At 40.9% G+C, this 24,643-nt stretch overlaps 2 protein-coding genes across 3 annotated transcripts; one reads left to right on the top strand and one right to left on the bottom strand.

Moving 5' to 3' along the window:
* Positions 1–355: 355 nt before the first annotated feature.
* Positions 356–15,868, bottom strand: LOC120323297. Its single transcript, XM_039381543.1, has 3 exons — positions 15,767–15,868; positions 9,840–10,158; positions 356–836 (listed from the first exon to the last, which is right to left on the bottom strand). Exons 1-3 carry the CDS (start codon positions 15,866–15,868, stop codon positions 559–561), a joined length of 699 nt encoding a protein of 232 aa, XP_039237477.1. The 3' UTR covers positions 356–558.
* A 279-nt stretch (positions 15,869–16,147) lies between these two features.
* NPY2R (neuropeptide Y receptor Y2) lies at positions 16,148–22,038 on the top strand. 2 transcript variants are annotated; one of them, XM_027731306.2, is made up of 2 exons: positions 16,148–16,229; positions 19,316–22,038. In XM_027731306.2, the coding sequence occupies exon 2, from the start codon at positions 19,352–19,354 to the stop codon at positions 20,507–20,509; it is 1,158 nt and encodes a 385-aa protein (XP_027587107.1). In that variant the 5' UTR covers positions 16,148–16,229; positions 19,316–19,351; the 3' UTR covers positions 20,510–22,038. The 2 variants fall into 2 exon arrangements, with proteins under 2 accessions (XP_027587107.1, XP_027587108.1); XM_027731307.2 differs by lacking the exon at positions 16,148–16,229 and adding an exon at positions 16,236–16,405.
* Positions 22,039–24,643: the final 2,605 nt, after the last annotated feature.

Genomic DNA, 24,643 nt, shown 5'->3' with positions numbered 1-24,643 from the left:
TGTTGATCATTTCCATATAACAAAGAGGTATAAAGTACAGCCAAATAACCCTGTTTACGAAAGGGATAAAAATGGCCTTGTTGAGTGCATAAGGGCAAGCCTAACCTCCAATAAATGTAATGTTTCCCAAGGCCTGGAAGGACAAGCACAAATAGGAAAGTAAAAGATCGTATTCCACACATCTTACTGCTGGTAGCTACAAGAATGAGTCTGAGCCTATTTCAAATGTCCATGTTCACAGACATTTTTTGAGGAGGGATGAGATGTCTGGGGTAAGCCCGTTACTGTAAATAAAGAGGAACTCTGCTACCAGCATTTTTCTCAGTATATGTCTCATTTAGTAGCCATCATTGTTGCTGAAACAAACTACAGTTACTACTGTCTTCAAAGGGAAACACTGCAACTGGAAGGATGACCCATTTGGGAAGGGTTGTAGGACAGAGGGTAAGGTGTTATCTCTAAGGTGTGCCTTACAAGTGCTCAGCATCCAAGAATAAAGTAGACTTCACCTCCACTGATAACCTGAGGGGCAGTCAGGAGTCCTTCTTCAAAAGAGGACTAGTGTACTGCATGGCAGTCTGTAGAACATTTATTCACAGCTGAAGGCATCCTGAAGGAAGAATCTGGCAATAGCCCAACTGGATGGTTAATGCTTCTCAAACTGCAGACAGGAGAACTCCTGCCCAGAAGCAGCTGAGTGTAGCAGCAGTTGATTGGCAGTTTTCCTGGTGTATTGGAGAGGGGCCATTCCATGCTTATTTTTGCAAGGTAAACAACTTCTTTTGGAGTTTTGTTCAGGTTGTAAAACATGGAAGGGTCTTGAATCAGGACAGTACCTGAATATAAAAGATTAAAGTAATTCTTAGTCAGGACAGTGCTTTCCTATGTTCTGAGTAGTACACCTAACAGGTCTATTATCCTTAACTGGATTAAGGCTATGATGCACAGTATTGCCAACCCCATCTTCAAAATTCATGTAATTGGAAAAACATCAGAGTTGTTTAAAAGTCACAAGATTGTAAATCTTTCATTTTTTATTTACTTGCTATTTTATTCTTTAGGCTACATTTCTGAAGCAGCTTCAAACCTTTCCATGAGATCAGAAGGGCTCAAAATGTACTCAGAAATGAAGATTCCTTTGCAGTTTCTTGCTGCTAGCATTTGAGACTTCAAGAGAAAGCATTAACAGTTGTGATACTTGCAATAACTTTACAAGAATTGGCAAAGCTGCCTCTGCCTCTGTCTAAATTTCAACTTCCATGTTTCAAAATTTTCAGCCTAAAAGCAAAAATAACTAGAAAAAAAGGACACAACCATTTCACATATGTGGGTGTTTGAAACCTATGTCATAGGGTTTTCTTCTGAACAATTGCAGCAACCACAGCTGGCTTGGCTAATGATTCTTTTTTAACAGAACTATTTATTCCCCTCCCCCTATCTGCGAAAGCAATTTCAGATGTATCTTTTCTTTCTTTTTCCAAGATAGATAGAGTATCTCACCCTATGAGAGAAGTAGATCAGCTGAAAAGAGGCAAAACATGTTAAATCTCATGTAAAAAAACTATGCTATTTGAAAAAGCCTGCATATTTCTTTGGTCATCTAAAATTAAAGCAAGACTGACAAAAGACAGTTGCCGTAGAGGAGAAGAAAAAAGAAATCAAGGGAGAGAACATGAGGTTGACTGTACAATGGATATATATTGACAGTGAGAAAATTTGTGCTCAGGACTCACACAGACAAAAAAGAAGGGAGGATCAAACTGATTGTAAGGATCATACAGTTTTACCAATCTTTCCTTAGGATTCAAGCTGGGATTGCTGCTCTGGACTGCATCAAGATTAGACAGGGAACAGAGAGATGTAAGAAACTCACTGATATCCTGTATGACTTACTGGGTCTATGAATAGGTGCATCCCAAGAGCCGGCCACCACTCTCGCACAGTGCATAGTACTGTCAAGGATTTAAAAGTATATGCTCTTGAAAGTTTCCTAAGGCACTCTGCCAGTACTGCTGGTGATATAAAAGCTGGAGAAAGCTCAGAAAGTATGTGAAGGGGAGATGTTCACCAATTAACTTCTGTAAGCTAACTCAGGTCTCTGCAGTGGTGGTTTCAGGGATGCAGCCGATGCTATGGATACTGTCAGTCACACCTGAGAATCTGAAGGTTAGTGAGCCTTCAAAGGCGATTCCAATACTGGATGCTATTTAATTTCCCCTAGGGGATACCAAAATGGGTATTTGTGAGTACTGGTCCCAAGGGGAGTTGTGAGCAAAGAACGTGACGGGTAAACATTTTGCCTTCTACAGCACTAGAGGTCCTGCTATTCTGCCTTTAGATTTGCTCCTGGACAGCTTAATTCTATTCTCTCTCATGTTTCACGGCAGTGCCATGACTTATTTGGAATGATGACAGAGGAAGATTTATGATTATATTTCCGGAACATCCAGTGCAGAAAAACCACTGAAAACAAATCGGAGGAGTTGAGCTGTGCATCTCAGCAGCCTTTAGTCAGTCCCTCTTGAAACTGCAAACAGACACAGAGAACAGCTGCATTTGCTTCAACTGAATTCACTGTGAGACGCAGGGAGTGCTGTGGGAGGGGAGCGAGGTGTTTACACTGGTTTTAGAGAATACTGGCTTTCAAATTTTGATTCCTTATTTCATGCTGGGCAGTGATCCCTCTGTGCCAGCAGTGGGAAATGTCAAGCAACTGAGATCAATCAGGCATAATCAGCATTATGATTTGATTTTCTAGGGACAATGTCAGCAATGTGTTAGAGGAACTCATCAAACAAGAAAATAAAAAAAGTTTATGCCTTGAGGGACGGTTCCTCAACAATCTCCAGCTCATCTGATCTCAGATTTCAACACTAACACATTCTAATATACCCTCTAGACACCCACTAAATTTCACAGTGTTTGAAATAAGCAGTGGATTTTTGAGCACATTTAAACAAATTCCCATCCTTAATTACAGCAAAGTTTTTGGTTTTTTCCTCCTGTTTGTGGTTACAATAGATCAAGTTAAGGTTGATGCAACAGAAAATTAAACTTAAGAGCAGTAAGATAATAACTTATTTTGGTTCTTACTATTGCTGTTATATGTAGAGACATACAGAATCTAAATTATATGCAGAACAAATTGTCATCCATTAACTCAAATGCCAGATAAATAGACTGAGATTTCACCCCCCCCCCCCCCGATTACTTGCTCTTCTATTCTCCAGGGGAAAAAAAAAATTAAAAAATAGCCCCCTGATTTCAACCTTTTACTCAAATATAGTACATTTCTAGGAGATGTGATTTGTCCTTCTTCTCTCAGCATTATGACACAGCAAATGGGTATCAAAACTGCAACTGATAATTATCTCAAGAGGTTGTGATACCTGATGAAAATAAGTAAGTGGTAATAAGCATGCCTTGGAACAGTTAACAATATATAAAAGAAATATCGTTTCAGTATTTTCTGCAACACAAAATCACCCTCTGGTGAAAGGGGGTGGAGAGCTCTTCCACATTTTCAGCCTTTTCTCTGAGCTGCTAGAAGGAATGACAAGAAATTTGGAGCAGTGAAGAACTCTGCTTCTGTGGGATATTTGGAACATGGTGGACAAGGAAAGACAAAAAAGCGCAGCAGAAAATGTTGAGTAAGGAGAAGGTAGAGTGTTCTATACTTACAGAATCTTAAAAGTGAGAGGGAATCTCTGCCAAAAGGGACTATTTGGCAGAGGGGATTATACAGTGTCCAGGACTTTTGATCCTTTAATTATTTAGGGCCAGTTTAATACCTTTATTTGAGTAACTCTTCATTCCTGAGAAAAAGTACTTCCTTGCCATGCAAAGTACAAGAGTCACATCTTCAGGAAATCTGGTAACAATATTCAGCTGTGTAATCCCCACTCTGATCCAGAAATTTTAATGACTGTAGCAGAACAAAGCCCTAAAAATATGTTCATTAAAAATAATTCTTTTTGTGACTGCCTAATGCATTCTCTTCAATCAACATACTTCTTATTTGACTGAATTTAAATAATTTTTGAGTTCTATAGATTTATACAAAAGATCCATAGCTATTTAACACTGTTCACTTTCTTTCATTTTTGCAAAACCCCGTGTTTTCCCTAACTCTATTGAAAAAACTGACATGGTCAAAACTACAAAAAAATCCCTGCCATTGATAATTGTTCTTCTAGCTGACAAATTCTGCACCATTGACTGCCTACTGAGATGCAATAAGAATTAAATGGGTGGAAATAACTCTGAAGTGGCAGCTTTAAGCTCTAGCAAAGGAGCACACAGCCCTATTTTCATGACAACATAGAAAATTGCCTTCTGGGTCAAACTAATAATCCATTTCACCTCCAGCAGCAGCAATAGGAAATGTTGTCCGGGGACAAGTCATGATCCTGCCTCTCTGCAGTTCATTCACTTATATTCCTCCACTACCCACCACTATACCAAGGATGCCAGCGTGTTCCTACCTCTTCATTTTAGTGTCTCTTTATGCATCTGCTGCTGTGGAATTTTTCTGCTTTCTCCTTTTTTTAACTTGCTGGTACTGTGGTCCTCCACAGCTTCCTGTGACAGCTGATTTCAGAAGGTAGAGCAGGTAGCGGTATTTAAAAAAGGACTTTCTTTTGCAGGTTTTAAACTGTTCTCCAGCACTTTCAGTGAGTGCCCATAGGACACCACAGGACTTGGGAAAGAATAGTTCTGTATTTGCTTTATACACTGCTTCCATGATTTTATAAACCTTAGCCATATCCCACTCAGCCTGGGAGAGGAATAAGATAATAAAAAGTCCAGCCTTCTCTGATTCCCTGTAAAGGCAGCTACTCCATCCTTTAATCATCTTAGTTGCTTTTCTCTTCATTATCTCTAATTTCCCTATGTCATTCTTAAAACATGTAAATCAGATTGTACACAGTGTTCAAGATGTGGGTGCACCAAGGTTTTATATTTTCTGGTTTGATCTTACTATCCTTTCTGAGAACACTCAAAAATTTTTTGGCATTTTTAGCTGCTGTTGCATGTCAAGCAGATGAGTTCAGACACCTGCAGGTCTCTTTCCTGAGCTTCAGCTGCCAGTTTTCAGTTCAACACTGTGTAAACACGGCTTAGATTATTTTCCCTAGATGCACCATCTACATAAGAACTCATCCACTACTTTTTACTGCACTCACTCAGGGGTGTATCATGTCTCCAGAGCTCATTACTATGTATATGTCATTTGACTCCCTGCAGGAGTTCAGTATCATCTGTGAATTGAGACATACACCCGTATCCCTTCCTTCTGCAGGTTATTGATGAAGATCTTAAATAAAACTAATTCCCTACAATATGGTACCGCTTCCTCTTCTTTATCCTGAAAAGTGACAAAGAATTCCTTTGCTCCCTACGCAGCAGCTTTCAAATCATATCAGTCCCATGGCAACTTCATTTCTTTAGTAGCTTTCTGCTAGGCATCTTATCATGGGTTTGTTGAAAATCCAAACAAAATATATCTTTGACATATAGATAACTTGTAGAACTTCAGAAAATTAGTGAAGCAGGATTTCCCCTTGCAGGAGTTTACAGGATTTACATAGTGCAGTGAAGGCCACCACTTGTATACCGAAATGGTATTAAATCCTGCACTAATCCAAGTGTTGGCTGCCAGAAGCTGTTTCTGAGCACTGAAAAGATGAGAGGGATGGCTTTTTTCTATATTGAATTGATCCTTTGAAGATCTACCTAGGGTGGAAAAGCTTAGACCAAAAGAGCCCGAGGGAAGAGATGCTACAAAATTTGCAATAAACCAAAACATATCTGTTTTGGATAGACCAAAATGAAATCCAGTGCCTGCAGAAGCCTTCTCAGAGTGGAAACTTCCTGCCCTACAGGCTCCAGGCTAGCTAGCTAGCTAGTAAGGAGCTCCAATGTTAAACAACAGCAACAAGATCAATGTCAGGGTTTCCAAAACAGCAGGTAAATTTGGAGTGTCCTCTGTCCTCTGACCCTAAAAATTTGAAAAGCAGAAGACGTAAAGGCTTTCCCTGCAGAGCTTCTGGGCTGGCCCTTCTGGAGCTATTTCTGCAATCCCAGATCCTCATATGTTTAGTTTCACTGGTTTCTTTTTGACTGGTTTTCCAGAGAAGAAGAGGCCATTTATGAAAAGCAGACAGCAAGGTAGATGCAGGCTGTCATCAGCCACAAAGGGGAGTCTGGATCTTGACACTTTTCCCCCAGACTGAGTACCCATTTTAAGCTGTGGGCCTTGCAGTGAAGCACTGCTTAACACCAAAGACCTTAAAACAAAGGTGGGTAGCAGAATCAAAGCCCTGATTTTAAATTGGCCTTTCTTACATCACCATCCCAATACTTTCTGAACTATAACACATGTATATGGTATAAACTTTTGGGTAAAAAGTATGGATTAGATCTGGAATCAATTAATAGTTCACCAACGTAGCACTGGCAGACTCATTTGTACAGAATCAGAAGTTTGTGGATTAAGCTCCCCTAGTATTAATAAAATAGTAATAACCTAAAGTCTGCTATATATTCACAAGCCTAATTTTTAAGTTTGAAATTATTTTTCTCCCCTTCATTTAGCTTGGTATTATTTATTAATTTATGATATATTAAAGTTTTACTAACATGAACCTTATTCAGTATAAATAGATATCTTCCAAAGAAAGGCAGATTATTGTTCTATTTATATCTATAAATTAACAATTACATTTGACATAGGAATTATTTTAAAATAATGTTTCATATTATAGTTCACTTTATATTTGCAATCATATTTATAAATGTGTGATGTAGCATTACTGTACTGTTCTACTGACCTTATCAGAAAAAAGAGAACTGTCATCTATATTATTTTTCTTAATTGGGAATGTTTTTTCTATTATGCTGTGTAAAAGTTCACAAAGAAGCATAACCAAAAAGGGAATATTTCTCACTCGCAACTATCAGTAGTTTATTACAATATTGCAATAGTAAAACTATTGTAGATTTCTGTAAGTATCAAACTAAATTGTACACCTCCAAATAAACATGGTAGTGGAGGTGCATGTGCCTACTGCATTTGGTAACAAGGTGAGAGGTGATGGCTTGTGGATTCTGTGAGCCACTGCTGCAGCAGGAGGTTAAAACCTTAACTTACTTTGCCTAAAGAGAAGTTTGAGTGTGGTGAAGTCCTTCTGTGTTCAAGCTCACGAATTTACTGTCTTGTCCTGCAAAGTATCTCTGTGAAAGAGTATTTGATACTCAAGTTTCTTTACCAAAATAACACGTTTTCACTGCAATAAAAGTAAAAAGGAGATATATAAGGGTATGTTTAAGCTCGGCAATTTCAAGGTTCCTACAAGTAACAGATTCCAGGTTGGTAGATCCTGAAGGCAGCCTAGACCAGCTGCCTTCATTAGCTAGAAGTCCTGTTCTGCTCTGTTCAAACCTGGAATCAATTTTACCTCTGATTTCAGTGGGAACAGAGTAAAACGTTTCACTCACGTGTTCTTCTAAGGAGCTGAGGTTTGCTTAGCAGCCTTTGAGATTTCAAGGATTGAACTGTAGGCCTTATGCCTCCTGGCAGAAGGTACTCATATGACTCCAAAAGAGCAAATAAATGGTTTGCAAGGGAGACTCAAGTTGTTTTACACCAATAATTTTTATATCATTTTAGAGTATACGACGTCAGGCTGGCCTGAAAATATGGCACAGAAGTTCCCAACAGCAGCTCCCACTTATTCTTGGACTTTTGCGGAGTTAAGGCAGATTCATGCTTATTTTTAACCTAGAAATATCTTTTTAGGGGGCTATGTTCTGCCTACTTCATAGTTTGAATTGTATTTGTAAGATCTGAGGGAATGAGATGAGCTGTTGAAGTAAATCTGTTCTGGGGAAAAACATACAGAACATACAGAACTGACTGGGGGTTTTTTTGACACAGGGATGTCTGTTCTGTTCAGCTGAATGGTCAGAAATAATACTTACCTGAGAAACTATCAAGTGCAAACCTCTGCCAGAGTAAAAATAATTTAAAATGGTGACGTTAGGATTTTCAGTGGTGGCTGAGAAGACAGATATACAATTCCTGTTAGGTTTAAGGGAAAGGTTTCCAGAAACCCAAGGCGTAACACTCATGCTAATACTTGGATGCACAGTATAAGATAAAATGTTATGGACTGTTTGGAGAAAAAACTGTGTTATTTTGTTCAATGCTTCTGCCTTCTGTCTCTGACTAGGCAAATCAGTTAAACCACTGACCTTTTCTTAGGTATGATTTTTTAAAAAGTCATAATGTGGTAGAAAATCTAAAAAAAATTACACAAGAATTTATCAGTTTCTTTAATGATACTCACTGCTTTCCCACTATGTAGGCCAGATATATTTGCACTATAAAGAACAGAACTGTAACATTAAAAACATGCAAAACTACATGGCAATTAATCTTTGCTGAGGAGAGAAATGAGGTGGTAAAGAAGCAATATGCTAAATTTTGCTTTCAAATATGAGGCAAAAGTAAAGACTCAGATAAAGAAGATCTCTCTTCTTCCATACACAGACATTAACAGCATTTTCCTCTTTTTTGCTGGTGAACAAAATTTTCTATTAGAAGAGAGAAGAGTGCATCTGATATTCCCAGGAGGAGAGGTTAACAGCAGAAACAGGTATGTACAGAAGTTTGTTGGTGAGATAATATTGGGAGGAAGGTGATAGGGGTGAAAGAAGACAGGAATGGATGGCAGTGTCCTGTGTCCTGACTTGCAGGAATCAATGCTGGAAGAAAGCTAGAACCATGGGGAAGACTTCAGAATAAAGGGAGAGGGTGAAGTTGTGAAAGTCACAAACTAAATCTTTTCTACATAACAGAAAAGCCAGGGTAAGACAGGATGTGTGGAGATACACAGAACAGAGTGGTCTCTAGTTACTCTACAAAACTCTGCTGCAGAATCTATAGAGGAATCTGCTTTTTCTGAATCTCCTCACTGGAACCCGTTGATAGGAAGATGTGGTATTAATTTCATATAATGGCAGATCCATCTAAACCTGCCATCATCCACACCGTTAAGTAAACAATTAGGGCTCTGTGTGAATGTGTAAGATTGACAATATGACAAAAAATTTTATGGATATTAATATGTGTTTACAGATGAAAACCACCATTTTCCCCCCTCCGCCCCCATTTTTGGCAATTTTGGTCTTGCCATTTGATATTTTGGCCTGGGACACAGTAAACAATATCTGGAAGAAAGGGAGTCTATACCAGGAACTTCTCTGGGAGGTTCTGCATACACATCAGCTCCCCAAGTCTTTGTGAACAACAAGGAGAATATCACAGAGACATTTTGTAAGGAAAACTCGATACAATCTGTAAAGCATTAAGCACCCAACCCTGTATAAATTGTGTATCTGGAATCAATTGACACTAGGTGTTTAAATGTCACTGAGGGTCTGGGAAACAACTACTCATGCACTGGATTCCAGTCCAGATACTGATGGTGAGAAAATTTACTCACAGATCCTCAGGATACCATTAGTGACACATGGAATTACTTTCAGTCAAGTTTAGGTACCCGCAGCGTACAAAGAATGAGCTGCTGAGGTTCCCACTACTGTTTGAGAAGGTCTTGCAAACAGTTGATGGTGTTCAGGGTGCAATTCATCCAACCAAACATAACTATTTGTTTTAAGAGGGGACGAAGTAAGTTTTAAACCCCACTGCTTAGACTGAGTAACTCTCTCCTAGTAGGATAACTATCTCGGGAGCAAACACCTCCACCATAGACAGCCACACACAGCCTCTTGAGATGTTTTTACATTTCTGTGGGTGATCATATATCTCTTACCATTCCCCAGGACCCTGGGATGATCATTCTGCAGCTTGCGGGGCAGGGAGGTGACACTGAAGAGCAGATGAATCTTCCCAGCTCCAGCCTGTGAAAACAGCACTGCAGAAGGAGCTTCTTGCTGAAAGAAAGCTGTGGCAGTCAGATGTGCTGGGTGAAGGGAATAGATCTTCAGGGAATGGTTGCAAAATTTCACTGGAGCACGAAGGAGGCTTTCAGCTGATCTGGAAAAGTGGGAGCTGACACATTTCTCTGTGCCGAGCTGGCCGGTATGGATAAGCTGTGTGCACAGATGGTGCTCTGGCTGCTGGTCTCCTAGCTGTGTGCAATCACAGAACAGTTAGCCTTCCAAACATGCCAAACCCCTACCCACTTTTTCCCAAGCCTCTTCCCATTCCCTCTCCTCCATCCTAAAATACCCTCAGCAATTAAAATGCCATCACCCTCTGCAAAATGTGGGTGTGAATCACAGGCAATTAACAAAGGAAAACCAAGAGTGCATTTAGAAAACTGCCAGTTCAGTTCTGAGTAGGAGGCAGACTCTTTGCAATCAGAGCACTTTTCCAACATTGTAAAGCTAGGCTGACAAGCTTAACTTGTTCACAAATGGTGCCATCAGTCAAAAATGAGACACTGAAGTTTCACTATACTCATAGATGTGACACCTGTAATGGAAAGTATCCTGTTGGTGTATCAGCAAGGAAGAAGATGAAGCAGGTGAAACTCCTCAACATTTCTGTATACTAGTTTTGGTCATATGATTACAGTTTGAGAAGGGGGCCATACAGGTTTGCTTCACTTAGCCTAAAATTTAGTCCTTTGGTAGTTCTAAAACTGTGACAGAGTGCACAAATGAGACAGTAACTACTTCATTTTTTCAAATGAATGATAGCAGGTATGGAAAGTGCTCTTTTCCTGTTTCTTCAGCAATTGAAGTAATTTCTTAAGGACAAAAAAAATGCTTACAAAGGAAATCCATTAATTTAATGCCACGTATTATTACCAAATGACATTATTCCATAAAATACCACACAGAGGCACAGAATGACTCCGGATGAAGCCAGTGAGCATTTCAGCACAGCTTGCAAATGTGTAAATATGGAAAATGAACTGAAATAGTGTGCTGAAAACTTATTAGAATTAATTCACTTTTAGCAACACGAGGGAAAGATACTCACTTGGATCTTAGCAATTTTGTTGTTGACCTACAAACCGCAAGTGAAAAAACATTTCTTTATGTCGGATGACACAGTTTCATGAATCACTGGAAGCTATTTTTAACTGCATCTTATATTTATGCTCACAACAAAGATGTTATGTTTTACATGGCATTACATGTCAGACAGCATTATCAGTAGGCTGTCTTCATTCATGGATGCCATTATTCATCAAAATAATTAAATTTGTGATAGGTTACTCTATATTGATTCTCCCAAGCATTTCTTCAGGACCTAGATGCCAACCACATCAACAAACTTCTCCATCTTAATGCAGGCTGGCTGAGAAAAGGTCAAAAGATGCATACAGCAAGCAGATATAGTTGACTCACTTTTGGAAAGCATGTAGATATACTCTGCTTTCCCTGCTACTAGACACTGAGGACTGAAGTGTGTGCAATATTCAAGCTCTAAGCTATATGTAAGAATCTATTCGCTATGATGAATGCTCTAAAATAAACAGAGCTTGCCTCGAGAACATATAAAAACTCTTTAGAAATGGCAACAACTAATTGTATGCCGAACTTTGAATACTTTAATGAAGTGTTACTGTCCACATTACATTTTAGAGTTTACAGAAATCTCTGTACTTAAAAAGAAGTTGAATTAAGGGAAAATAGGATTTTATGAGTTTGAAGAAAAAACTGTCTAAACTGCAAGCAACAAAAAAATACAGTCAAACGGTTTACTGCTTGTATTTTTAAATCCAATTAAATGTTTGGTCAGCTTCTTTGAATTCAGATGACAAAAAATAGATCTTAATAAAGGTTAAGTATTTCTGGCTAAGGTCTAGCAGTGAAAAGTGCATAGACAAACCTGTGAAGAAACGACAATTCTTATATTCTCTGCAAAGGAAGGATAACATGTTGGTAAAGAGAAGGAATAAGATAGCAGAATACATACTGAGAATATAAAGAAATACATTCTTTATATATGTGCTCATTGCACAAGCATTGCCAAATTAGAACACTGAATGAACCCTGGAGAAAAATAATGTGTCCATTTACTTACAGGCTGTATCATAGGTATGTAAATACAAATAACTGTGTTGGTGTTAAATGGACAACTCTAAACCTGTCATTTCTTGGATGAACTACTTAAGTGTTAACTTTCTTTGAATGAAATTTGTATGCAATGCACTACATGCTTTGGGAAGACTTTGAAACACAGCATTCAGCTCTGAAGCCTTGCCTTGTGTGGAAACAGTGCCGAAATCAGTCACCACCTGAGAGCAAGCAGGCAATTGAACTAACCCCCTGGTGTAATAGTTTCTGAACTAGATGCACTAAACTGATTGTTTAACCAGCACTGGCTGTGAAGTGCTGCTGTTAGCAACTCAAAGTTAGTACTTATACACACCTACCAATTTATCTCATTCCCCACTGACCTGTATTTATACTCTTCATCATCTAAGGCAGATTGATTACACTTTTTTATGTATACTGTTTCTTATTACTGCATTTGAAAAAGAGAGATAAGTAGAATTGAACCTGTGAGGCTAAAACTAAACCAAAAGGGAACGAGAACAAACAACAGTTTATAAATGCATTCAAAAATGCATTTCTATAATTCACGTCTATATAAGTCGAAACTTCGGTCTTCAGCTACTTAAACGCATTTGTTCTGGCCTTTTAAGCAAGTCTTTGTCTTATATAATTTTACACCATATGATCTCTGTGTGGGTACTATTTAACAGATTCATGACACATACTCTTTCTGAAGGTCATGTTTTCAGTTATTATTCTTTTTCCTTTCCATTTTCTTTTTAAGAGATTGTCCATGCTATGAAGAAAACTTAATTACCTGAAATCCAACTCACTCCAGGAAAATCTGCATGATTAAGGACTGGCAGAGTTTGGGTCAAGTGAGTGGTATGAAGCACAGCACTGCTTTTAAAGGTCAGTGATCAAGGGGCAGTGGTTTCTTTTAAATTCAACTGTTACAGTAAAATGAAACAAGGAAATGTTGTCTGGGACAGGGGATGAGAGAACTGCTGCCTTTTCTGTCTTGCTGATATTCATCAAGCCTTATTTGCCCCTTCAGCAAACCTGATGTTGAACAATATAATGGACAAGGACTGGAAACCCTTTCTGAGTTCTACGACTGAAACAAAAGTCATTACTACTTCAAGTTGGGTACTACATGCAGACCTTTATTTTGCTCCTGAGAACTGGTAAACTTATAAGGAGTTGACAGAAATGCTTACTGTTCCCCCTGAAAAAACCCTCGATATTGAAAAGAATTTGACAAGAAAATTTTCTAACAGTAAAGAGTTGAACAGATACTGCTGCAGGCAAACTATGTATATCAAATATCTTACACCCTGTCATACATCCGTAAGTGTGACTTACACCAGAAACAAGATAAATCCAAAAGGCATTTTTTTTCAAGCTGTTAAAATAATCAGATTTCACCTTAGTACATATACATATTCACAGCAAAAACTCATTTATAGGCTTGCCTTAAATAGGAAGCCAAGTTTTAAAGTTCACGTATCTTATTTATTTAGTGCAAGTCAACTTAGACAGTCTAATTTGCAGTCTATATCAAGACACAGCAAGTGTGTAGCCAATAGGTTGAGAAATAACTATTCCTCTCTATTCATCAGTTGTGAGACCACATCTGTAGTCACAACTGGTTCAGTCTGGGACTCCCAGTGCTAAAAAGACTGAAGTAAGTCCAACAAAGGGCCATCAAAGTGATTGAGGCTGGGCCACATAACATTCAAAGCAGGGTTGAGAGAATTGAGCTTGTTCAGCCTTAAGGAAGCCAAGGCTAAAGAAAAAAATATATAAAATATATAACTACAGTTCACAACTACTGGAGCACAGGACTAGGCCAAGAGGCATTTGGTACAAGCTGGAACACAGGAAAGTCTGACTTGACACAAAAAAATTTGTCTTACTGTAAGAATTGTCAAATCTTGGGATGGCCTGCCCGGTAAGGGCAGTATCCCTCACTTTAGAGATACTCAGAACTCTCCTAGAGACATAGCCTGGGACAACCTGCTGCATCTAGATCTGCTTTGAGCATAAGACTGGACATGGAAGTTCCACCCTCCTCACATGGTTCTGTGATTCAATGACTCATGGCTTGTCATGGTTTATGCGATGGAAATTCAAGTGCGCACAAAGCAAAGTATCCACAGTTGCTTTGGAGCTGGTCACTCAGCAGCACATTTCACACTGAACAGCCCATTTGCTATTTGACTCTTTCTGCCCTTGGTGTTACTGTTTTCATGGGCTTTCGGTTCAAGGTGGTGTTCATGGAACCCACTCTGTTATGAGCAATAGAAACTGCTGTTGTTTATTAGCAATGCATTTTCATTAAGGATTTCAGTTGTGCCTGAACACAGAATTGCTTTGTAACTGGGCATAACACCTTCTTGCATGGGAAGCAAGCCCTCACTGGCTTAACAGCTTCTAGGAACCTGCACTTCCTGACTTCCTCCAGGAGTCTGGAAGTGTAAGTAAGGAACACTTAGGATCCCCTTAGTTATGGGATCCTGAGCTGGACAGATTGTAAAGCTTTGTAGCTCTTTTCACTGCACTTTCCAAGACATTAGGAGCAGCAAAAAATACATTAAGTTAGAAAGAGTGTGCAGAGTAGGGCACGATAGCAACACCCCTGAGATTAGTGGAACACCACTGCTGACTATTTGTAAGAGAAGGAAAGGGAAGAACTGCAGGTTGTTACAGCTATATATTATACAAGAGCTCTAATTACTAAAACTCATGGCATGCATTTATGTCTGTTGATAGATCAAAAAATAAATCCTACAAATAGATTGATATGGGAAATGAAATAAACAGGAGCAGGAGAATTGAAACTCCTGGCTCTTTATTTAGTCATCAAAGAAATCTATTTTGTAATAAGCTATGGGCATTCCATTAACTGTCTTAGAAGTGCTGAAGGACTAAGAGCAAGGCCCTTCCTGAAGAGATAGCCTGAATTAGTAAAGATCCAAGGGGGTTCTCAAGACATGTTTTGAATTTCAAAACCAACTCTAAATCACTGAAGTTACTCCTTGATGCTCCATTAATATTCTCTGCTGTTGATAAGGGCATAATATTGAGCTATAACAAAAGCAAGGAGCACTACTTTTGACAAAGGAAGAGCTTTTGTACAGAGTCTCCTTTGGAAGAAAAGGAGGACAGAAAAGGCAAGATTATGTTGCTGATCCTTGAAACTACCTTAAATATGACTGTAAATTTACCTAAGTGACAGGAAGTAAAGAAGCATTCCTATTCAGGAGAGCAGCTTCTGTAAGGTTTGGGAAGAGAATTGTTTAAGCATCAGTGCTATGCTAGCCACAGAGAAAGGTCTCCCAGCTCCTATTCTTAGAAGCTACAATCAGGGTGGAAGCACCATTTGGGAAATCAGGTCCTCCAGATATGCACTGAGAAGACAACCCCTTGAATATCAGAAGTTATACCTAGAGAGAGGCATCAGATATGCAGCAAAATCCTAAGCAGAACCTACTGATGGATTTATTTAACAAAGCTGGACCCTACCAGAGCCAGCAATGCTGGCTGGAGCTAGTTCTCAGTCAAGCTGGCTGGAAAGAGGCCTTTTTTGAAAGGATATTGATATAGAAGCAAATAAAAGCAGCAGCAGCTGTTGTCTTTACCTTTCCAACCTTGTAAATAAATAGGAAATATTTTATTTTGCTCTTGGCAGAATATGTAAATGCTTTATTCATTCTTACACCTGCTCTGGCAACAGCCACATCTTCTTCTGGGGAAAAGCAAATCTGTGCAACCTGGGGTGCTTGCAACCAAGGATTTCAGCAAAGGTAGCCCCAGAAGGCATCTTCGGGACTGGGACAACTAGGAAGCAGGCTCGGGCATGGCGGCGCCTAAACCAGCTCAGAGCTGGCTCGACCTTCCCCCCCCCCCCCCCCCCCCCCCCTTGGAAATTCCTACTTTCAGGCCGGCATCGCTGCAGGTGTCGGCTCCCGAGTGAGAAGCCGCCGGCGTGTGCCGGCAGCGCTGCCTGCAACCCTTTTCCCCGCTCCCGGAGCCCGGCGGGCGGAGCCGGCGCCGCGTCCCGCCCGAGCCCAGCCCCGGCCTGCCCCGCCCTCCCGGCGCGCAGGGGCCGCCGCCGCCAAACTTTCGACGGGTCGAGCGGCGCTGCTGCCCCATCCATCGCCCCGGAGGAGAGAGCCGCCCCGGTGAGTGTGCGAGGGGAGGGCGGCGGCGGGACCGTGCCGTGGGAGACGGGAGCAGCCGCCCCCGCTGCGGAGCGAGGGGGCTCCGCTCCGCACCGCGCCCCGCCCTGCCCTGCGAGACCGGCTCCTGTGGCTGCAGCCGGCGGTGGCCGCGCTCGCCTCCCCGGGGCGGGAGGAAGGTGAGAACGGGAATGGGGGGACCGAGGAGCGCGGCCGGCGCGGGGCCTCGGCGGGGTCCCCGCAGCTCCCGGGCGCGGGTGGCTCCCGCCGGGCGCGGGTGTCTGTCCCCGGGGGCGGGAGGGCAGCGGCGCCGCACCCCAGAGGCACGTCTCTTGCCGCCTTCGCCTCCAGCAACCCCGGACCCTTTCCCAGCGCAGGCACTGCGGTCCTGGTGGGAATGCTGCTTGCTAATGTGATCACGTATTCCGCTCTTTCTGCCTACTTGCGCTCAGAACCGATGTAAATCCTCTCTGGGCCTTCCTCTGCCGAAAGTTAGCCGCAATTTGATGCCTGCCCATGAGGATCTGGCTGCTGAGGGGAAAAGAAATTGGAAAAAACCCCTAGTGTGGTGCAGTATGCAAGGTGTGCCAGTAAATGCACACCTAGAGAGTTTATATCAAAAAAAGAACAGAAAGGGTTCTGTCAAACACTGCGTGGTCTCAAATGCCATCTCAGTTTTATCCCCATTCTTTGAAAGAAGCTGATATTTTGCCCACGTAACTGTCCCACTGACAATGTCAAACTTGTCCAATTTATTTCATTGCTTGCTGACATGCCAGCTCATCTCTGCTTGACACCATGGTCGTCCCTTCCCTCTCCCTCAGCTTTGTCTTATTGACAAGACCAAAGTATCTTTCATCAGCCTGAACAGGGCAGTTAAAAAAGTGTCAGAACAAAAGAAGGCTCTGCTCAAAGGAAAGGGTTGGAAGTAGGAATCAACAGAAAGTCAGGCACTAGAGAAATGGGTGAAAATATTTTTGGGAAGAAAGGGATGCTATGTTTTTTGGCTAAGCTACATCCTTCTGACTGGATTTATGGCAAAGAAGGGGAAAAAATGTGAAATTTGCCATCCCTCTCACCCTGCTATTTCTGTGTGTAAATATGACCAGCTCTTATTTTGCATTGAAAAAATTATGAGATTTTAGAGCACCTGACAGTCGTGGGACCTCATCAAATCTCTAATCTAGCAATATATGCAAGCATAATTCCTGGGTGTAGGTACATAGGTTGAAGGAAAATGCTCAGCAGAGTTCTGAACTACTGCATAGCCTTGACTGTGCAAATTGTGGTGGATCTCTTAAATTTTTAACCTGGTGTATTAAAAGTGTATTGATGAGGAATCCCTTCCTGCCACCCATGCTTAGTCTAGTAGATGAAAATTGATTATATTGCTAAAATCAGCAGGGTACACCAGTATGAACAGCTGGCACATCTCAGCTGATGTATCTTGGGGTGTTTTATATCTCAGGCTTACGCTATTAATTGTCAAGTAAATGTAGACTAAACAGTATAGCATAATTTTGACCTGGTTTGTTGGGGGAAAAATACCTTTCAGTTCATGCAGTCGATCTGTTGCTTTTGCAAAAAGACTTTGCACTGAGAAATTCTTTGGGATATTGTGTGAGATGGAAGCAAATACAAAGGGCTCAGCCACCTGCTGGTAGTCAATCCTCCTTTTTCAGTTTGGAAACCACACCAAAGGATGTCACTCATAGATAGTTACTGGGAACAGAGGTAGGGATGAAAACATACCTCGGTTCCTCTGAAACAATCCGCTGAAAATGGAAGGAAGAAAGTTGATCTGATTGAAAAGAAAGGACAAGAATTTTAAAAAAGGCATGTGAATCCAAACACATTAATAGCTAGACTGTTTTTTTAGGCGGACCTGAATTTAAGATGGGTTAAGCTGTGTGCAACACCTGATGGCAAGAAAGTGACGTTTCATCTCTACTCTTGCTTTCCTTAGGGGATGTATGAATGGGAAATAGAGTGAGTAACTCAGGTTTGGCTTTCTCCTCAGTGGTGTTTTCTTGGTGAACCTGCTTGGCCCAGGCAATTTCTTACTGTTTTCCCAGGTCAAGGCAAGGAGTTGCCAGGTGTGTGGTTCTTGCTTAGCATTCCACTGATGCTCTGGGCAGTTTCCAGGGGAACATGCGTGTTCTGCCTAGGACTGAAGTCCAAGTCAGCAATTAATTGTAAACCATCCGTATGTTGTGCCTGCCAAAGTCTTAGGGCAACATAGAATTTGTCTCAGCCTGTGTAAGGAGGGAAACAAAATGAGATTTTGATGCCAATGGTGAAATTCTTACTGACATCAGCAGGGGAATTCTTTGCTCTTCTTTACGACTGCAGTCAGAAATGAATGCCTGATTGGCAGCCTCCAAGGAGCTGTGTTTTCTCAAACATAACACAGAAAGGGAATATTATGTATAACTGTGTTTTAATTGTTTCTGGTGTTGATTTCACTATGAATAAGTTACGCAGTCATTTCAGAGAGATTCTATTATTTCAGTTCTATTACAGTGATATTTTTACTTGCCTTGTGGCACAAACTGTTCTAAAAGAAAGTTTCTTAAAGAAAGATCCCAGTAATTAGTTCACTGCTACTAAGGAGGGGCATAAACCTATAAGTATTTTGTGACTATTTAAAGGAAACACTTTTTGCTAAGGAAAAATTGAAAGATTATTATGCTAATAACAGACTGGATGGTGCTGTTCCATGTAGAATTCCCATAGACATTAATGGAAGTTATGTGCTAAATCAGCAGTAGTTTTAGGTAGTGGATTGTAAAAAAATGATATGCTGCCCAGCAGGATCTTAATACTTCTGCATTTACTTAGGCAAACTTTGTCTTTAAAATGCTTTTGAAATCTGTCCCAATTTTCAGCAGGAGTCATGCCTGAATAATATTCTGGGATTGGCCTTCAAATGTAAGGGCAACAGAATTTAAATATATTAAGACAGATCTTCTCTTAATCCTGTGATGTAGCATGTGGGTCAGGAAAGAGCTGTACTTTAGCTCATTGCTTTTTGCCTTAGCCAAAGTGGACTAATCTTTCCGCTTGTTCTTGTACTGTTTTGTTTTCAGGGGCAACTCTGTGGCTCAGACCAGGCTGCTGTAAGGATGGGTCCCCTGGAAGCAGTAGGTGAAGAAAACCAGACAGATGAAATGAAGATGGAGCTGTTCACCAAGCTGTACTTGCCAAGATACACCACACCGCTCAATGAATTGGCTCTGGACCCTAAACCAGAACTGAAGGACAGCACAACACTAGTTGAAGTGCAGATAATTCTCATCTTTGCTTACTGCTCCATCATCCTGTTGGGGGTGATTGGAAACTCCCTCGTGATCCACGTGATCATCAAGTTCAAAAGCATGCGCACAGTGACTAACTTCTTCATTGCCAATCTGGCCGTGGCCGACCTGCTGGTGAATACGCTGTGCCTGCCCTTCACTTTGGTTTATACGCTCTTGGGCGAATGGAAACTGGGCCCAGTGTTGTGTCACCTGGTGCCTTACGCCCAGGCGCTTGCTGTTCATGTGTCCACTGTTACTTTGACTGTGATTGCTCTGGATCGTCACCGCTGCATCGTCTACCACTTGGAAAGCAAAATCTCTAAGCGAATCAGCTTCCTGATTATAGGAATTGCCTGGGCAGTCAGTGCCCTGTTGGCAAGTCCTCTGGCCATCTTCCGCGAGTACTCGTTGATTGAGATCATTCCTGACTTCAAGATTGTGGTTTGCTCTGAGAAGTGGCCAGGAGAGGGGCAGCTCAACTATGGCACCATATACAGCATCTCTATGCTCCTGATCCAGTATGTGCTGCCTCTGGCAGTCATCTCCTATGCCTACACTCGTATTTGGACCAAGCTCAAGAACCATGTTAGTCCTGGGGCAGGGAGTGACCACTACCACCACCGGCGTCGGAAAACCACCAAGATGCTGGTGTGTGTGGTTGTGGTGTTTGCTGTCAGCTGGCTGCCGTTTCATACCTTCCAGTTAGTCAGTGACATTGACAGTCAGGTGTTAGACCTGAAAGAGTACAAACTGATCTACACAGTGTTTCATGTCATTGCCATGTGCTCAACGTTTGCTAACCCCCTTCTCTATGGCTGGATGAATAACAACTACAGGATGGCCTTCCTCACAGCCTTCCAGTGTGAACAGCGGCTGGACTCCATCCACCCTGAAGTATCAGCAGCTTTCAAAGCCAGGAAAAAACTGGAAGCAAAGAGGATTCAATTCCCTGGGGACTCTTTCACACAACCTACCAATGTCTAAGATGTCTGACTTTAAAGAAGAAATCAATATGTGGTGGACAAAGGGATAAATCCATTTTGATACATGCATTTTTAATGCATAGTTTTATTCATAAAGGGTGAAAGAAAAGTAGCAGGAAATCAAGGCAGGTGCTATGATCTGGGGGTGTTGATTGATATCACGACTATGTAACTATATGACTACAAGGAAATAAAAGGGATAGGCTTTGTTTATGGCTGTCTCTAACAGAGTAAGAGACCCTTTTATCCCTCCCATATCTTTTTGACAAGTCTAAATGACAAGGGCAGAGTGTGCTGGTTTTGCTAGAGGAAGGCAATTTGTAGCGCAGGAATACTGATGATGGGAGCAGGTAGTTTTTATATTGGATGTGGACATCAGGGAAAGCAGAAGTCTGCCAGGACAAAGAAGCCTGTCTGGGTGGGAATGGGCTGTGCTGGTTAAAGCTCAAACTTTTCAGGTCCCTTCTCTCCCACAGGCATCTTTACAAAGACAGGGGAATTAAGAAGAGAAATACATTATTTTTTTTAAACTTGTACTACAGTGGTTCAAACATTTGAAGTACATTAGGGGGTAAAAAAAAAGAAAAGGAAAAAGAAAAAAAATCACCATACCCACCCAAACAACAACAGATTCAATGTGAGGAAAGGTCAAGTTTCTACATAAAATGAATTATGGGTTTTGGTCAATCAAATGGGGTGAAAAGTTATTCCTTAAGAATTGGCTGTTATGCTGGTGAGAAAATCACGAGCCTGTGACTTATCAGTCATTCCCTGCAGATTCCTCCCTATCATTCTCCTCTGGAAACAGTTCACAAATGCAGTGTTTTAAAGTGGCATTTTAGGGCAGGGAATGCAGGCTCAGGTCTTTTGTGAGCACTTCATAAACTGCCAATATTTTCGTTTTCAGGACCTGCTTAAATGTCTAATGTGTTATTAACTCCACAGGCTTTGAATTGTAGCTGCTTTCTGCCTGGATAATAAAACAGCATATAATTTTGATCCTCTGGAAAGGCTGTGAGATGGTAAAGTGCTTTTCATTATTGTGGTTTTATGTCACATACTCGTCTTGGAGCTTTTTCCATCTTTAGTCTTTGCAAAAATTAAGAAATTCTGAATGACTGTAACCTAATAACAGTGTGCTATGTTTATGTGATAACAGTTATTCTGCATGCTGTAGTTAATAGTTAAATTCCTTTTTTTGCTCAGGTATAAAATTTTAATCTGTTTACTGTGTTGCACACAGCAATGTTCAACTCTTCTATGTCTTTGTTCAGCCTCTTTGAACTCATTAAAGAGATGAAGAAAATTTCAATCCGTTTTTATTCCAAGCTGCTCTGTTGCTTATCTAGAATAAAACCAAGTGTGATACTTTCACTTGGAGCCTATTTCAACAGCGACGTTTCAGCTGCCTCATTTTTTTCCCTCAATTTTTTGTTGTTCCTAAATTCATTGTGTTCTCTCTTACAAATTAAAACCCAAAAAAACTCCAGTACTGAAATGTTTGCAATGTAATAAATAGCATCGCGTATATATCAAGTGGAGAAATTAGTCTTTTTATATTCAGCATTCAGCACCATCCTTTAAATATCCATGAAATCATTTGGACTTGGATTTTCATGAGGAGAAAAGGGAGATCTGGAGAATTAGCTAGTGTTTACTCAAGCAGGGGAAAGTATCCATCATTCTTAAACAGTTTTACCAAAATAGATTAATTCTCCACCATGTTCAGAACATGTTATTGTCCACAAGTTATTTTTGTCTGAATATTAATAATATCCAAAATGTCAGCTCAAAACTCTTACGGGTGAGGAAGGATTATAGAAGTGTGCAATTACTATGGACATCAGTCACATCTATCAGTTTCAGTTAACTCTGAACCCTTCATCAAAAGTATTATTACTACAAATAGTCTCCATTATTTAAAAAGCAAACGGTTTAAAAGTTCTGTTTAAACTCCTTTAAGCCTGTTAGAATGTGATATATAGACAGTTTTGAAGTAACCATGACAGTGTGTGCTAAAGCTACAATTGCCAGGCTAATTCTCTGTAATTTTAAGTCTGCTTTACATCATCTTGTATAAAAGTGATTAATTACAAATTATCTTTCCATTTATTTCATGGTATCTTTATTTTACAGCTTCCTGAGCTTTCTCTGCAGCCATCACGTTGAGCCAGAGATGGTGCGCTAATTTATTGCATTGCTTTCTTCTCTGCCTTGTGGAGTGGTGCCTTGGTCAGTGCCTGCTTTAGAGTAACAAACCTCTACACAGTTTCCCGCTGCAGGGTGTGGATTCTCCCATGAACACCTGGAGATGGGATGTGGAAGAGCCAGCACAGGTGCCTGTTCCATGGCTCGATCACTCCTCAGACTTGGCTCCTGCACAAACAAAGCTACATGCTTTAGTACCCTGTTATGTTGTAGGAAAATTAGGTGTTTTATCACCAAAAGCAATGAAGTAGCAACATTCCTTGGGGTTGCCCCAAATCCCAGCTGTCAGAAGGATGTGGAAATGGGTTCATCCCCATTTCCCCTGAGGAGAAGTGAACTTATAAGCAGTATCTAACCACTGGAATGGACCCTCCATTTTGCCTGAAATAGGAATCAGGATCCAGCTCTCCCCATTCAACCGTTAGTGCTTTAATTATTTTTTTAAAAGCATTATGTTCTTATCCTCTTGCTTATGTACAAGTTTTTTGCAAAGCCAAAGAACACCAGGAGCAACTCTCATTGAAGAATTTGCTAGTAGGTGTCAGGGTACCAAAAGGAAATGTCATCACTGATTCAGGGCAAGAATTTGAACCAATGCACCCCAGTTCTCATTAGTGCGATCTAGCCAGCACGCTGCAGCCTCTCCTGAGGCAGCAAAATATGTCTTCTTAGGGCTGTTCTATTGTATATAAAATAATTAAATATTGAATATCATGATTTTATGGGCAGGTGGTTATGACCTTTGCATGGCACTAAGGTTCGGGGACAAGGATATCACAACAGATACAGACAGAATTTAAGATAGGGTTCCTCCCCCATTCTTCATGAGTGCATCTACTGTGAAGATACTGCAGTACAGGCAGGATGATTGCACTGAGTAGCACCATGCTGATCTCTGGGTGGATCTTGCTTTGGACTCTGACTTCGGGTTGGCTTTTAAAATGAGACCTCTCCACCACATAGATGCCATCAGATGTGATCTAAAATCTTAGCTGGTCAGCACTTAGCTCTGAGTGTCCCTGGAAGAACACGTTTTGATGCCTTGCGAATTTTAATGGCAGAAACGTGTCTCCAGGCTTAGGCATCAGTGCAGTACCAAGTGGTACGTAATTCGATAGGTGCAGCTGCAGCTGTGTGCTCTCCAGCACTGGCTGGGCACAAGGCAGCTCAAGCCTGGAGGCAGAAGAGATGCACTGATGGACTCTCCTGAGGCTGTCATGCTTTTGCCTTGAGGAGAACATAGAGCTGTGCTGCTTCTGGATGAGTGTTAAAAGTCATGTTGCCTGTAAAGGCTGCAGCCATTGGACTACAAGTGGAGAAGCAATCCTGAGTACGCTTGCTAGAGTTTTTTGGAAGGCCAGTGAAACTAGGGGGTTTTTTTATGTGCAGACAGTGTTGAAGCTTCTCACCTAGCCCTGTAAGTAGCCTTCACTGAGAATTGTGATCTCCAAGAAGAGCAGCAGACTGTGACTGAACAGAAAGTAACTGTTGTTAATCTGAGAAAAAAATAGATTTGAACAGTTAAAATAGAAGGACTAAACCTGGACAAAAAATGGGTTTAGTATACATATTTATTTATATGTAAATTGTACGTCAGAGCTGTGCAAAAGTTGTTTTATAGAGGTGTGTTGAAAATAATTGTCTGTTGCTATAACCTGTGTTTAGTATACATATTTATTTATATGTGGAAAAATTGTACGTCAGTTTGCTGTGCAAAAGTTGTTTTATAGAGGTGATGTTGAAAATAAGGTCCTTTGTGGCTGTTGACCCCTTACCTGATGGTTTCTTTTGTGTGACCCTGAACTTGTGATTGGTCCCCTTTGACCTTCCTAAAAGCCTTATAAACCCCAACCCCACAATAAACTTCCTCTTTCGTCCGTCCCTCCCAGGTGGTCTGTGTGTCTCCTTGCGGGGTCACCGGGCCACG

The sequence above is a fragment of the Pipra filicauda genome, unplaced genomic scaffold (assembly GCF_003945595.2).
Source record: "Pipra filicauda isolate LSUMZ 115617 unplaced genomic scaffold, ASM394559v2 scaffold22_size4397567_pilon, whole genome shotgun sequence".
Taxonomy (NCBI): domain Eukaryota; kingdom Metazoa; phylum Chordata; class Aves; order Passeriformes; family Pipridae; genus Pipra; species Pipra filicauda.
The sequence above is the reverse complement of the archived record's forward strand: the minus strand, read 5'-3'. Positions and strand labels throughout refer to the sequence as shown.